Source organism: Ochlerotatus camptorhynchus, unplaced genomic scaffold (assembly GCF_037179485.1).
Source record: "Ochlerotatus camptorhynchus isolate MF236.1 unplaced genomic scaffold, CSIRO-AGI_Acam_v1.1 ptg000627l, whole genome shotgun sequence".
NCBI lineage: Eukaryota > Metazoa > Arthropoda > Insecta > Diptera > Culicidae > Ochlerotatus > Ochlerotatus camptorhynchus.
Window position 1 is genome coordinate 25,772 of NW_027041106.1, and position 16,559 is coordinate 42,330.

General features: G+C 43.1%; 1 protein-coding gene across 1 annotated transcript in view; it reads right to left on the reverse strand.

The window, feature by feature from the left end:
• Positions 1 to 2,767: 2,767 nt before the first annotated feature.
• Positions 2,768 to 16,559, reverse strand: part of HPS4 (Hermansky-Pudlak syndrome 4 protein) — a 50,492-nt gene continuing 36,700 nt past the window's right edge. Inside the window, exons 5-6 of the mRNA XM_065237529.1 lie at positions 3,608 to 3,840; positions 2,768 to 3,554 (exon numbers count right to left, since the gene is read on the reverse strand). Coding sequence (XP_065093601.1) covers positions 3,386 to 3,554; positions 3,608 to 3,840 — 402 coding nt within the window. The 3' untranslated portion in view covers positions 2,768 to 3,385. The remainder of the gene's footprint in view (positions 3,555 to 3,607; positions 3,841 to 16,559) is intronic.

The window sequence follows — 16,559 nt, forward strand, 5'->3', positions numbered from 1 at the left end:
TGGAAGGATGTATTTTATTGGCGTTGACGGCACCGTCGAAAAATTTTCTCTTTCAGCAAATATAGACAGTTTCATATGAGAATTTTCGGTGGAGTGAAAGGATAGTACAAAGTCCGCCATGTTTCACGCACAGTCTGACGTTTGCTTATGGATTTTCTCATAGGAGTAAAGAGCTACAGAGTCGCCGTCAACGCCAATATCAGGATAGGGTGGTAATACCAAAGTCCCTTCATGATGCTGTTTTGAAATTGTTGCATTCTAATCACAATGGAATTGTTAAGATGAAACAGACGGCGAGGCGTTGTTTGTTTTGGTTGGGTTTGAATTCGGACATAGAAAGCTATGTGAAAAGATGTCAAGCTTGCATAAAAACAGCGGTAATTCCTAAACCAGTCGGTAATACTGCTTGGATTCCGACTATAAGACCTTTCAGCCGTATACATGCGGATTTCTTTTATTTTGAATCCAAAACTTACCTTTTAATTGTCGATAGCCATACTAAATGGTTGGAGGTGGAACTCATGAAGTACGGAACGGATGCTAGCAGGGTAATAAAAAAATTCACTCCAGTTTTTGCGAGGTTTGGGCTTCCAGATGTTCTGGTAACGGATGGTGGGCCACCATTCAATTCGGCACAATTTATTGAATTTATGAAAAGACAGGGTATAAACGTGATGAAAAGTCCACCATATAACCCCAGCAGTAATGTACAGGCGGAAAGAATGGTGCGTACAGTAAAAGAAAAATTCAAAAAGTTTTTACTGGATTCTGACATGAAGTCTCTTGATATATAAGAACGGATACTGTATTTCTTGGCTAATTACAGAAACACATGTATTGCTACTGAGGATACATTTCCATCTGAGAAATTGTATAATTTTAAACCAAAGGTTTTATTGGACCTTTTGCATCCAAAAAAACGATACAAGGACTTCCTAGAGACTTCTCCTAAAAAAAAAAAGGATAATAGAAGATAATAACAGTACACCCACTCAAGATCCATTTCAAAATCTTTCTCCTGGTGATAAGATATTTTACAAAAATAATAACACTCATTCAATAGAGAAATGGATCGAAGTACAATTTGTCAAAAGAGTTTCACTAAATGTATTTTTGATCTCTTTTGGTAGACATACGGCCAATGCACACCGGAACCAGCTCAAAGTGGTGAGCCCGAAGATGACGTATACAAGGATACAAGTACCGATACAAAGAAGAAAGAGGACAAGGGAAAGAAGTGATTCGGAGGAGGATTTCCTTGGATTTCCGGATATCACGGAAAAGCCTAATCAAACCGAAGACGATAGTAGACATCTCAAGGTAATGAGACGTAGTCCTATTGTTACACGGAGTTTTTTGGGTTCGAGAAACAAATGCAGAAGCGATGGTCCAAGTACAAGTGCAAGTAGTGTTTAGAAGAAAGGTGTGAAAGGCAATGTCGGAAAGAATATCATATAGAATGAATTCGAAATGAAGATGAAGTGAATCATGAATAAGTATAGGTTAAGATAACTAATCAATAGATAAAGCAAGGATGATGTACATTTTTGACGATCGAAAATTTATTTTGTGAATTATTGCCTTGATTTCGGAAAAGTTATATTTGATCAGAAGAATTATGTATGTAGAATTGCATTTCTTAACTGAAGAGGGAAGAACTGATGTGTACGGTATAAAGGATAATCGAACTATGATCGGAACCCCTTAGGTCGAAGTATATAAGAGATACATTTGTATGGGTTGACGAGTGGTAACGGAACAGTATAAATAGGCAATAAAGCAAACGATCGCTCTCTTGTAGTTTGTGAGCTGAAGCTATACCGACTTGTTTTTATTTCATCTGGTGACTGATAGTGTTAAGAGTAAAATACGCGATATATTAGCTAGAAATGACATAGTGAGAAAATGTACCATATGGGCCCGTTCACTGATCAAAATCAGATTCACATCGTCAGGCCCTACCCAAGAATAAGGGGATTGACGATGTTTTGTCAAGTTTTATTTTGCATTTGCATTTTGCATTTAATACTCTAGTAAATCTCACGTCCGTGCTCCATCACAACATTGTGATGTGTCAATACTCACTGGGTTATATGTCTTAGACCAGTTCCAGATTAGTTTGCTTTTAATATCTTCTGCATCGCAGTTCGCGAGAGATTACTGAATATGAGTTCTCTTTTCCGTCCATAATAGTGTGAGTTAAACGTTGCGATCTGAGAGCGAAATAGAGGTAAATAAATAGGGAACACAACACCATGACCCAAATAAGTAACCAATGCTTGCGGCTCACACTTAACTTGTTCTATTTCTTTCTTCCTAACATGTACTAATATTAACTGCCTGAGGACAAGTGGGAACACGAACAGAAGTTCAATAGGAGGAAAGTACCGAGAAAGTTTGAACAAGAAAAGAAGAATTAAACTTGCACCGGCAAAAGGAAGCAGACAGAAAGGATCATGCCGGTTGGAGACAGCCAATGTATACTGGACGAAGCTTGTATCTAGGAAAAAGTCGTATGTGCAGGAAACCCAAACGTATCAAATGATCCCCAATGGAAATTGTTGCTGGCAGCGTACTGGCAGCCGAAAAACAATATAAAAATAAAAATAATATACAACCGACAAAATCACTGCAGGCAAGCGTGTGAAGCATGTGAATCAAATTCATCAGTACGTCACAGCAAAGGCACAGGGGCTTATTGGCCGCAAAACCCCAACAAAGAAATCAAGCAAGCCAATAGCGGACATGGCTCATGCAGCACAACAAGTCGGCGAGCTGTGTTTGTTCTTCTCTTTTCAGAAAAACAACAAATACTCTATCGCTCTTCTCTATTCTTTTATTCTCTTACTATCCCCTACAAATCTGACTGGGGACTGCCTACGGGAGCAACAGGCCTGCTGGTGGAAGAAAGTCGTTATGCTATACGGTCTAGCATAGGTCACGACCAAAATTTCCGTAGGTTCATACCTAGCTTAAGTGCAGATGGGCGGGCGATAGTCGGCCAGGGTTTGAGCTGAGCAATAACAATAACAATAAATAATAACTGCAACTAATAGCATAAAAGTCCACTCTCGCCATTTTTACATATAAACATTAGAGATAGAAAATTGCTTATTTCAGCAAAGTTGTTTTCAATAACTTTTTCTACATTACCCCGGTCTCTATCAAATTACTAAAAAGCTGATATTTATAACTCATCTAACTAACTAATGTCTTGGCCAAAATAAATGAAAAAACTTTCCCGAAGACTCTATATATTTAAAAGTAACTATTTAGGCTCCAACAATTTATTCCATCTAAATTCGGTTTCTGGACCACTGTGCAGTGGGCACCTTACACCTTTTAATTACGGGACTCTGCGTACTGCTAGATACCTTTTCACATTTTACAACAGTAAAATTCTATGGTCACGCTCAAGTCTTCTTTTAGCACATAGTGACACAGTTCCCATCGTATCTTGAGGTGGTGGTAATCCTGGTAATACGATTGATGACTGTTGATAGTAAATTTCGGATCTACCACAGCGATAAGAATAAATGACGGCATCTTGGGATCTATAATAAAACATAGTAATTATTGAGTTTAGATATGTAATAATTTCACATACTTCAAAATGATCTCGATAAGTTTACGATTATAATGGAAATTGTTGTGTATCAAGTTCAATGTTAGAATATCACGTGGTGTCCAAGGGCCACATCTATTGTTAACATCCCACTTGGAATCCAAACAAATGAAACTATATCCACCATCTCCTTTATCGAATCCTTCAACGTTGATGCTCATTACTTGATGTAAACTGTTTTCGATTCTGGTTAATTTGGACACACATGTTTCGAACTGAAATACAGAAAATTAGTAGCAGTAAGTATTTGGTTATATGTATACTAGGGTGAGTCATCATGATATTTTTTTCTGAACAATATTTTTTTGGTTCTATTTGGGGTCCCAAACAAATGTGCAAAATTTGGGGACGATTGATTGTAACCCGGCTTTCCGCATGGCGTTTGAAATTTGTATGGAAATTAATATGGGAAAACATACTTTTTTGCATCTCTATTCCTACAGTAATAAAATTCCACACAGTTTTATTGATGAATTTCCATGTGAAGTTCCACATGATTTTCATGTGACAACACATTTATGAATCCACCCAGAAGCACACATGAAATTTATGAGTCAAATGAATACTATGTGTGGTTACACATGGCTTTTATGTGTACACATATGAAGTATGTGTCCGACACATAGATATCATTTGATGATCGCATTGCAAAAATGCATGTGTGGGACACAAAAAAAATAGGGTTAACTACCCCATTTTCGGCCTATTAAGCACAACCCGCACTTAGTCTTTCTTAATCTAGCGCAGTTTAGCACCAAACGGAATGTTATTATTACTGATGGCTTCCAAATTTATTTACCTTTCTGTACGTACCGTAAGATTTGATAAAGAGGAACCAATCGTTGAGATATTGTCAAAAGTCTAACACTGCTTCTTGACGCCAAACTCGGCCTACGGATTCTAAACTCGGCCTAACGCATTGAAACGCAAATGAATTCACTTCGGCCTATCGGATGAAGATAAAAATTGATTTGGTCGGAGCGGGTACCTTTTGAGATTTCAAGTTAATAAATTATGAAGTTATTTTCACGACAGGAAACCAGAATTCAGTGACATCTTAGAACTCATGGAGCGACAACTTTTCAAGAAGAAAGATTTCAAATTGCAGCCAGGCAGGCAGCTCCCACACCTGGACCCTACATATTGACTCATCAACTCATGAACCGGGGACCAGAGATGTTATGCCTCAGAACATCCTGGCGGCGCCGACGGGGATTGAACCCAGGCCTGCTGGGGTGAGAGGTAATCACGCTTACCACTACACCACCGGCGCCGCTTATGTCAGACATATTCACACAAATGTCATTGGATTGTAACGATTATATTTCAGTTTAATCTATTCTACGATTTCTCAGGGTACTTTCGATGCTGTTCGATCACCGAAAGTTGAACTGGGTCTCGGGTGGGTTTCTTGATAAAGTCAGAAATTAGCTTCACCCCTCGTTCAGCCACATCATTGACAACCATCAAGGAAACACTGTCAGAAATGACGTTTGACTTTGATTTAGGTGGGCTACAGCTCATATAATGGGGGCCAACTATAACGAAGCCCACTTAAATATAGCCCAACGAGCGAAATCTGACAGTAGGGGTTGTGACGACGAGTACCCCTCGGCGCGTAACGATCGCTAGTTACCAGAGGGTAGCTACGCGCATCGATGACCATTGCCGAACCCGCTGTAACGAAGAAATGTCATCGCGGTTTGACACGGAAGATCAGGCGAAAGAAACAAAATGTAAACATTGACAGTAAAAAGTTCGTCAAGTGCAAGTCATGTTTATGCAGGCAGTTAATTTAATTAAAGCTAGTTATAATATTTAAAAGGTAAAAAAATAGTTAATAAGTGTTCAGTTCGATAAACTGCAAGTAAATAATAAAGTAAATGTTGAAGTTAATATTAATTACAATGATAAATTTGTTCCTTATAGCAGAACACCTAACCTAACATTTGTAGTCACTAAAGGAAGTTAGTCGGAAGAAAAACTGAAAAATTGTAGGTGATTGTAGTGATATTGTTAAATTGATAATATTACTAAAAATAAAACTTAAATTACAGCTAAAGCTGTTCCCAACAAACTTCGACTTTTACGGGACGCTCAAAGAAATCAGTTTCAACATTCCTTTAGAATTTTTCCCGAACATTTTCCGGACGATGGAGAATAATGGGGATGATTCGCAAGTGCAACGCAATTGCGCTTTATGTACCAATCCCGACGAACATGACGACATGGTGGCGTGCGATTCCTGCCAGTTGTGGCACCATTACTCCTGTGCGAAGGTCAGTGCCAGTGTTCAGGATCGGAAATGGTACTGTCCCACCTTCGGACCCCTGTGTAAGGAAGGAACAGACGATGTTCCGGAGAAGAATGATAATCCTAATCCTAAGCAATACGGATCCGATGGAGGTAAGTCCGGTACGGCAAAAGGTTTTAACGAATCGGTTGCCAAGAAATCGGACGCAAAAGGTGCCAAGCCGAAAGTACCGGTGAAACAATCGGAGAATCTTGAAGTCCCGAAGAAGATGACGGCGAAGTCTTCGGCCGGTAGTAAAGTCACCAGGAAGTCGAAGAAAACGGTTGGCGAAAGTGCTACGTCCAGCATACGGGCTCGATTGGAACTTGAGCTGAAGGCGGTTGAAGAACAGCAGAAGATCCAGGAAGAAGAGTTGGCTGCCGAGAAAGAACTGAAAGACCTCGAACGGAAGCTCGAAGAGGAAATGCAGGAGAAGGAGTTTGCGATCAAAACCAAGCGGATCGCCGAAGCTAAGGCCGCTTTACGACAGAAGATTGCGGATGAGCGGGAATACAAGAAGCAGATGGCGATTAGGAGGCAATCGGCGGAGCAGAAGGCTAAGCTAATTCGGCAGGCGTCCGAGTATGGCAGCAGCAGAAGTAGTTTGATTGGTACTGATACCGATTCGAAGGACAAAGTGGAGGATTGGCTAAAGAAGTCGACGCAGCAGACAGCGGGACCGATAAAGGAGTTCACGTCAGCACTTGACTCTAGCGGTGGTCCAACACAGGTACCCATTGAACAAAATACTAACCATCAAACATCAGCCAATATTAGGACAGATAGGAGCTTAGATCTTCCCCCTCTAACAATACAAAATAAAGTTGCCTCCAACACAAAATCTCCCCACATACAACCTTTTGTTAGCCAGGCGGATAAAGGGCAGCAAGCTCACGCGAATGCTTTCGATAATCGACATTTCGCTGATAAGTTTGGCCAACTAAATATGGGAGAAGATTCGAGATTACAAGCTTCTGCTGACGACCACAACGTGGGTGTGTCAGAAAATCGTCTTCACACACACACTCGTGTACTTGATGGAGCGGGTCATGGAAGTCGTTCGTTGAATATGGGTGAAGTGTTGATTCCTATTACCGACAGAAACGAACAACGAAACATTCCAGTGCATCCGGTTGAATTTCGGGGCAATCAGACGGCAAACGGCCAAAGCGAGACAGGAGTTGGTAGCAGAAATGGACAACCGGTGTCGTGTAGTAATGTGCGTACCAATCAAAGGAGCGATAAAGAAGAAGATTACACAGATGGCCCGACAAATCGACAGCTGGCTGCTAGGCAGGTGATGGGGAAGGATTTACCGATGTTTTCGGGTAATCCGGAAGAATGGCCAATATGGATCAGTAGCTTCCAGCGGTCTACTACAACTTGCGGTTTCTCCGACGACGAAAATCTCATAGGCCTTCAACGCTGTCTAAAGGGTTCAGCCCTTGAAGCAGTGCGCAGTCGACTACTTTGTCCCACAAGCGTATCACACGTCATTAAAACCTTGGAGATGCGGTACGGACGACCAGAAACACTCATTCGTTGCATGACAGAGCGAGTTCGGCATTTACCACCGCTGAAGGCAAATGATGTGGAGAGTATCATCGAATTTGGACTGGCGGTGGATAATTTGGTTCAGCATCTTGAGAATGTGGGACATCAGGCACATCTATCCAACCCATCACTGTTACATGACATGGTGGGCAAATTGCCTGTTGATTATCGGCTCAAATGGTCAGCCTTCAAATGCAGGAATCAAGATGTGGACTTGAGTACGTTTGGAATATTCATGTCAAATTTGGTAGAACTTGCTTACGATGTAGCAGATGACTTCCCATGTGCGAAGCCACAAAAGTCGAAAGTCAAGGAGCGTTCATTTGTCCAGACACACGCAGAGCCAGAATCGTCGTCCAAGAACAAACCAATCGGCAGCAATACTTCAGCAGGTTGGCGAACACCGAAGAAACCGTGCGTGGTGTGCAAAGCGGAAGGACACCGGGTTTCGGAATGCGGCAGGTTCAAATCGATGAATATCGACGGAAGATTGAAGGCGGTACATGAGAGCGGTCTTTGCAGGTCGTGTTTGAATTACCATGGAAAATGGCCATGCAAGACAGCAAAGGAATGCGGTATCAACGATTGCCGACTCAAACACCATTCTCTCTTACATTCCTCAAGCACAATCGTGCAGGCTGCCGTATCAACAAGTCATCTTAGTGAGTTGAAGACGTTAAGAGGACCGCTTTTCAGAATCATTCCTGTTACGTTATATGGGAAGAACTGCAAGGTGGACATCTATGCTTTCGTCGATGAAGGGTCGCAGATAACTTTGCTGGAGGATTCGGTTGCAGATCAACTTGGAATAGAGGGAACTACGGAGCCGCTGAACTTACAATGGACTGGTAACATCAAGCGCAGCGAACCAAATTCAAGGCGGATCAGTGCTCAGATTTCCGGTAGTGGATTTTCGAAGCAGTACATACTGGTTAATGCGCGTACCGTCGGTGGATTGTTGCTTCCCTCGCAAAATATGGACTACATCGAAATATCTAGAAAATATCCTCATCTGCGTGGTTTACCACTACAGAACTATAAGAAGGTGTTCCCAAAACTCTTGATCGGTCTTGACAACCTGAAACTCACCGTGCCGCTGAAAATCAGAGAAGGAAGGTGGGAAGAACCAATTGCCGCTAAGAGTCGCATTGGGTGGAGCATCTACGGATGTAGGTCAGAGCCGCAATCAACAGTTGTCTGTGGGTTTCATGTTGGAGGATGGACCGATCCAGAGCAAGAACTAAACCAACTAGTTCGTGATTACATCACACTGGACAACATCGGCGTATCACACCCTTCTACTCCGCTGGAATCCGATGAAGACAAGCGAGCAAGGATGCTTCTGGAATCTACTACCCGAAGAGTCGACGGAGGTTTCGAAACGGGTTTGCTTTGGAAGTGGGACAACTTGCGGTTTCCAAGCAGCTATAGAATGGCGTACAAACGAATGTGCTCACTCGAGAGGCGCCTCAATAAAGATCCTGTTCTGTATGATCGAGTTCGGCAGCAGATACGAGACTACGAAGCAAAGGGGTATGCGCACAAGGCTACGGATTATGAATTGTCAACTACCGATCCAGATCAATGCTGGTACTTGCCACTGGGCATTGTCCTGAACCCGAAGAAACCGAACAAGTTGAGGATCATTTGGGATGCAGCTGCTACGGTCGATGGTGTTTCACTCAACTCGGCATTGCTGAAGGGTCCTGATTTCCTGACATCTCTTCCGTCGGTCATTGGCAACTTTCGACTGTACCGTTTTGCTCTAACCGGTGACATTAAAGAAATGTTCCATCGGTTCTTCATACGGATTCAGGATCGTCAGTTTCTGAGATTCCTGTTCAGAGACCGTTCAGGTCAAAATCCGGTGATCTACGTCATGGACGTAGCTATCTTCGGGGCTTCGTGCTTGCCGAGCTGCGCTCAGTACATCAAAAATTTGAACGCAAAAGAGTTCGAAGCGGATTTTCCACGAGCATCAGCGGCCATTATCCATCGCCATTACGTGGATGATTACCTGGATAGTTTCGGAACTGTGGAGGAAGCAATGAAGATTGGCAGCGAGGTCAAGAAAATTCACGCCAAAGGAGGGTTTGAGATCCGTAACTTCTTATCCAACGATCCAGCGATTGCAGCGCAAGTGGGAGATGAATCAACGACAGCGGAGAAGGATATCCGAGCGGAAAAAGATGAACGAATCGAGTCGGTATTAGGCATGAAGTGGATACCGAGCAGTGATACCTTTACCTATACGGTTTCCTTGCGAGACAACCTGAAGCATGTTCTGGATGAGTCTTATATCCCAACGAAACGAGAAGTCTTACGCACAGTAATGAGCTTCTTCGATCCAATGGGATTAATTGCGTTTTTCCTGATCCACGGAAGAATACTGATGCAGGATGTATGGGCGGCAGGTATTGGTTGGGATGATCAAATCAACGAGAAGCTGAGATTGCAGGGACTGGATCAATCTCGTTCCAAACCTGGATACTCTGCGAATCCCGAGATGCTATTTTCCAGACGCTGTTGAGAAAACGTATTCATCTTTGCAAGTCCACGTATTCGTAGACGCAAGCAGATCTGCATATGCATGTGCTGCGTATTTCCGGGTCGAAACTACACAGGGTCCTGAGGTTAGTCTTGTAGCAGCGAGATCAAAAGTAGCTCCGTTGAAGATGCTGACGGTTCCACGACTCGAACTTCAAGCAGCTGTTCTAGGATCACGCCTTCTCAACAGCATCGTAGACATGCACGCTCTCCCTGTAACGAAGCGTGTACTATGGTCAGATTCCAGCACCGTTCTCGCATGGATTAGGTCAGACCAACGCCGCTATCACCAGTACGTGGGGTTCCGGATCGGGGAGATATTATCCACGACAGATGTCAGCGAATGGAGGAAGATTGGATCGGTATTGAACGTATCGGATGATGCAACCAAATGGGGTTCCGGTCCAAATATCAGCTCTGACAGCCGATGGTTTCGTGGGCCAGATTTTCTAAGGCAACCGGAAGAATCTTGGCCAGGCAGTGATGAACCGATAAATCCCACTGAAGAAGAGCTAATTGCTTGCAACGTGCATCGTTATGTACCGGAGTCGCTGATTAATACAAATAGGTTCAGTAAGTGGACGAAGCTACACAGAACTATGGCGTTCGTGCATCGATTCATCAATAATATTCAGCGGTCGCAGCGGAGAGAAGTACTGGTTCAAGGAGTTCTAACACAGGACGAATTGACACGTGCCGAAAATTCGTTGTGGAAACTAGCGCAGATGGACATCTTCCCATTGGAAATAGAAATTCTTAAAACGACGATGGGAGAACCGGAAGCTCGACATGGAATACTGCCGAAGTCTAGTACAATATACAAGCTGTGGCCGTTCATGGACAAGAATGGAGTGATACGCAAACGTAACCGATTGGGGAATGCTGAATGGATACCGTACGGAACCAAGTACCCGGTAATTCTGTCCAGCAAGCATCCAATCACATTTCTCCTCGTCGACTCATTCCATCGCCGTTTCCGTCACTGCAATCGTGAAACAGTTGTCAACGAGATAAGGCAGCTCTACGAGATTGCAAAACTGAGATCACTGGTTACGAAAGTCTCCGAAAGCTGTATCTGGTGTAGAGTTCTTCGCGCTTATCCACGCTCGCCGCCGATGGCGCCGCTGCCGAAGGTCCGGCTAACTCCGTATGTACGGCCGTTCACATACGTAGGCGTAGATTATTTTGGCCCAGTACTGGTGAAGGTTGGTCGCAGCAACGTTAAACGGTGGATAGCACTGTTCACCTGCTTGACTATCCGCGCTGTTCACCTGGAGGTTGTTCACAGTCTATCGAAGGAATCCTGCGTCATGGCTGTAAGAAGATTCATATCACGACGAGGTTCACCGGCTGAGATATTTAGCGACAACGGGACGAATTTTCACGGTGCGAACAATCAGCTGAAACGGGAGATGGAGGAACGCAACAATCATCTGGCTACAACCTTCACCAACTCTGCGACTCGTTGGTCGTTCAACCCGCCATCCGCACCACATATGGGTGGTGTGTGGGAGCGAATGGTTCGCTCGGTAAAGGCAGCAATCGGAACCATTTTGGAAGCGCAACGACGGCCGGATGACGAGGTTCTGGAAACGGTGATGATTGAAGCTGAGGCAATGATCAACACGAGACCGCTCACGTACATTCCGTTAGAGTCAGCCGATCAGGAAGCCTTGACCCCTAACCATTTTCTCTTGGGGAGCTCAAGTGGAGTGAAATAACGTCCAACGATGCCCGTGGATTATCGTGCAACTTTGAACAGTGGATGGAAGCTTGCCCAGCACTTGACGGACGCAATATGGAAACGTTGGATCAAGGAGTACTTGCCGGTGATTTCGAGAAGGTCGAAGTGGTTCGAGGAAGTGAAGGAGATAGCGGAAGGAGATCTGGTGCTGATCGTGGACGATACGGTACGAAATCAGTGGATCAGAGGGAAGGTGGATAAGGTCATTCAAGGAAAGGACGTGGGTGCAGACGGCGAACGGAACATTACGGAGGCCAGTGGTAAAGCTGGCGTTACTCGACGTCGTAGATGGTGGTAAACCGGAAGCCGAACATAATGGTTTACGGGCGGGGGATTGTGACGACGAGTACCCCTCGGCGCGTAACGATCGCTAGTTACCAGAGGGTAGCTACGCGCATCGATGACCATTGCCGAACCCGCTGTAACGAAGAAATGTCATCGCGGTTTGACACGGAAGATCAGGCGAAAGAAACAAAATGTAAACATTGACAGTAAAAAGTTCGTCAAGTGCAAGTCATGTTTATGCAGGCAGTTAATTTAATTGAAGCTAGTTATAATATTTAAAAGGTAAAAAAATAGTTAATAAGTGTTCAGTTCGATAAACTGCAAGTAAATAATAAAGTAAATGTTGAAGTTAATATTAATTACAATGATAAATTTGTTCCTTATAGCAGAACACCTAACCTAACATTTGTAGTCACTAAAGGAAGTTAGTCGGAAGAAAAACTGAAAAATTGTAGGTAATTGATATTGTTAAATTGATAATATTACTAAAAATAAAACTTAAATTACAGCTAAAGCTGTTCCCAACAAACTTCGACTTTTACGGGACGCTCAAAGAAATCAGTTTCAACAGGGGTAAAATGGGCATAGTGAACAGGTGGGGCATAGTGTGCATCCCGTGCACCAGCTTGGACTTCCGGCCGTTCGGAACAAATTGGTTGGTAGTATGATCAATATCATAATGATATTGAACCTACTACCAGTCGATTTGTTTCATGCAGCTGGAGATTCAGAGCTAAACTGCGGGATGCTCACTATGCCCCACCTGTTCACTATGCCCCTCCTCCCCCTGCCTGTGTCTAAGACGAAAATCGTGAATACAGTTCTTGTTTTTTGACGTAGGACTACGTCTGTGTTTTATGTATAGGGGAGGCCCTAAAGGCAGTTTAATATTTCAAATTAAAGCTTTATATTGAAATTTAAAATTTTTTACTACTTAATAATTCAAACAACATCACATCACTAACAACTGGACGGACATGTGGACATTAAATATTTGCACTGCAACAATTTTAGATACGAAAACTGCGTATAGTAAGCCCCCAACCCCCTCCCCCCTCTATAACTACGCTTATGAGATTGAGCAATTATTTTTGGATAATTCATCTGAACATACCGAATCGCAGAAAAAATTCCGAAGTAATTACAGTTTGAAACTTTTCTTCTATTTATATGGGTGAGTGGCAGGGGGGTGTATTAAGCAATATAGATCAATAGTGGCGCGGCTTCTTCCTCCTTCTATGGATGCTCATGTGGCTGCAGCTCGCTGCTTGCAGACAGCCTTTCGTTGTGTACTGGAGAACAATGTTCAACGCCACGCGTCGAAAGCACTGCTGCTGCTGCTGCTGATGCCGACGACCGGACACCACCACACACGGTGATTGGAACTGAATCCGATCAAAGGTTGTGGACAGCCTTTACAGCTAGCTGCTTACGGGAGCCTTTCGTTGTGTACTGGAGAACACCATCACTCACCACGCGGTGATTGAATAAACACCGTTTGGTGAGACCATATGAAATTCAACTTTGAAATCTGTGTTAGGGAAATCGCTTTTCGCAGCCAATTGGTGATCATTTCAATTACCACAGCAAAAAATGCACATTTGTGCAATTTTCAATAGTGATATATTGAAAAATGATAAAGTCTTTATTTCCTCTCACCCCAGCAGGTCTGGGTTTAATCCCAGTCGGCGCAGCCGGGATGTTCTGAAGCATAACATCTCTGATCACACCTTCACGTAAAGCCGTTGGTCCCCGGTTCATGAGTTGATGGGTCGATAGGTATTGTCCAGGTGTGGGAGCTTCTTTCTTGGCGTCGGTAGCATTGGTGCTCAGCAAAACAAGATCGACGAAATACAAACCAAGGAAAAAAAAGTCTTTATATTAACAGATTCGTAAAAAAATTCCTATCGATTGGCGTATTAAGAATTAAAATCCATAATCTCTGGATCAAAATCAGACCACTTTCATGCCGCGACCGATTTTGGTGTTTTAAATTGCACCCCCAAAGTACATGGTATGTTAGATTTAAACATATCTAGATATAGCTGGAATTAGGCGTAACAACTTTTGTAAACAATGACTTTTCTCGATAATTTTTAGGAATTCAATGCACGCCTACGCGAACCAACATTACCGTCGGTCTTACTCTACCTGATGGTGGTAGTGATTTGCATGGGCGAGCCTTGACTTTCAAGCATCATCGAAAGAAGTCATTGTTTACAAAAGCTGTTACGCCCTAATTCCAGCTCTATCTTGATATGGGAGCTGACATCCGACTGATGACATCCCGCATAGAAAGTACCATTTCTAGAACAGTTAAAACTTCACTGACACCTTACTAGCTGTGTTAACTTTATACAAAATAGTTTTGCTATGGTTTACGTAATAAACATAAAAGAAACACTACTTTCTACTGTTACAGTTTCTGGTATGTTCCAGTTACATTTTGTTACGGTTGATCAACTATTCGAGACTATATTAAACTATTACAAAACATTACGAATAAAAGTTGTAAACAACTTGTACGACGGTTAAGTGTTTCGCTTATGGTTGCTTTATGTTTTTACATTTGGCACAAATAGAAGAAAACGCTTTTGTTTGGAACGGCGGTCGTGAGTACATTTGGTTGATTTTTCTGAGTTATTGCATTTTACAACCCTTACTCCAAATGGAAAACCTGTTTTAACCGGTTTTAACGTCGAGAAAAATAATAACGTAAGTAATATCAGCTTACAGTATGAAACAGGGTTGCTTCCACTCACTTCCTATAATTTTTTTTTCGGAATTATGAAATCTTTACATGATATGATGGTATGTTGTACTTCTAAGTAATAATAAGAGGATGTAAAGTATGTGTTTGACTCATAAAACCTGTCAATTTCGCTTTCAGAGCGTAACAATCAGCGATCTTATGGCTCGCGAGCGTTCACTCAGAGTAAGCTCTCACGAATCGTTAAATCGCTGATTGTGACGCACTGAACGCAAAATTTACAAGTTTTATGAGTCATACACACACTTTACACCCTCTTCTTGTTACTTTCAAGTACTAATTATCACAATGTTGGCGAATCCACAGGGCAGTCGCCGCCGGCTACCAAGTGAGTCCCGGTTACGCCCGTTACGAATGTGCGGACAAAGGAAAGGAGAAAGGAAAGTAAACAAGACTGAACATCTATTGAATTTCCCCAGCAGGCCTGGGTTCAATCCCAGTCGGCGCCACCGGGATGTTCTGAGGCATAACATCTCTGATCACGCCTTCCTTCGGATGGGAAGTAAAGCCGTTGGTCCTCGGTTCATGAGTTGATGGGTCGATAGGTAGGGTCCAGGTGTGGGAGCTGCCTTCTTGGCACGTCGGTAGCATTGGTGCTCAGCACGGAAAACAAGATCGACGGAAAAAAACAAACCAAAGGAAAAAAAAAATCTATTGAATTTATTGGAAAGATTACTTTGTTTCAATTAAAATTAATAAACCTGCTTGGTAGTTTGTAGTCAACAAAGTGATTTGCACAAAGGATTGTTGGAGAAATTTAGCGTGGAAAAATTTATAAAAGGCACCAAAATGTAAGTTTCTTTAAAACGATTTGACCCAAGCTAACCCCGAAATAAATTTTCAGCTTTGAAGCTGCGTTGAGTAACCTGCTAACAGAGAGGTGTTTATTTTACATCCCGCCAAGAAAGTTTTCTCCCGAACAAATCTTCAAAGTTTTTGTGGCAGATTTGAGGTTGAATTCGCGGCGTGGTCAGAGTTTCGGAAAGATGAATCCGGAAAGCCTAAGCCATTGCCTGATGTGTGATCGGCCAGACAATGTCGACAACTTAGCCCAGTGCGACAAGTGCGACGGATATGTGCACTTTTCGTGCGCAGATGGGGGTGAATCGATTGCCGATGCAGATTTGAGTTTCACCTGCAATAAGTGCATCGATAGTGAAGATATCGTCACCATATCTTCCCACCCCACTAGCAGACGCTCCCACACGACGTCCGGCAGTAGTATCAGTGCGACGCGATTAAGGTTGCGGCTAGAGCAGCTGGACACGAACCGGCAGATTAAGCTTAAGGAACTGGAAGATGCTGAAAAGTTTCAGCGACTACGACGTCAGGTGGAAGCTGACTTTGAGAAGCAGCGTTTCGAGACGCTCGAAGCTCAACTGCTTGAAGAGGACGAGCATCGCAGCATGAGGAGCAGAGTAAGCTCCAGAATCATCCTAGAGAATATCGGTAGGTGGATTGGAGCAGCAAGTCAAACCGAGGGTCGAGCAGTTACCACGTCGAGAGATGAACTAGCCTAAGGCTAAAAATCTCTTAAATAAAGTTTAAAAAAAAAAAAGTTACCACGTCGACAACCACTGTTGCCACTCTTACATACACGGATGCCGTAACACAAAATCAGTCTGGAAGTCAGGTCGGATCGAAGAGGAATACCCCAATAGGCAGCGTCGTTGCTGAAACCGTAGGTTCATCTCAACTGGGAGAAGTTGCTACTGCGACGTCGAGTGAGGGTGCAGTATTG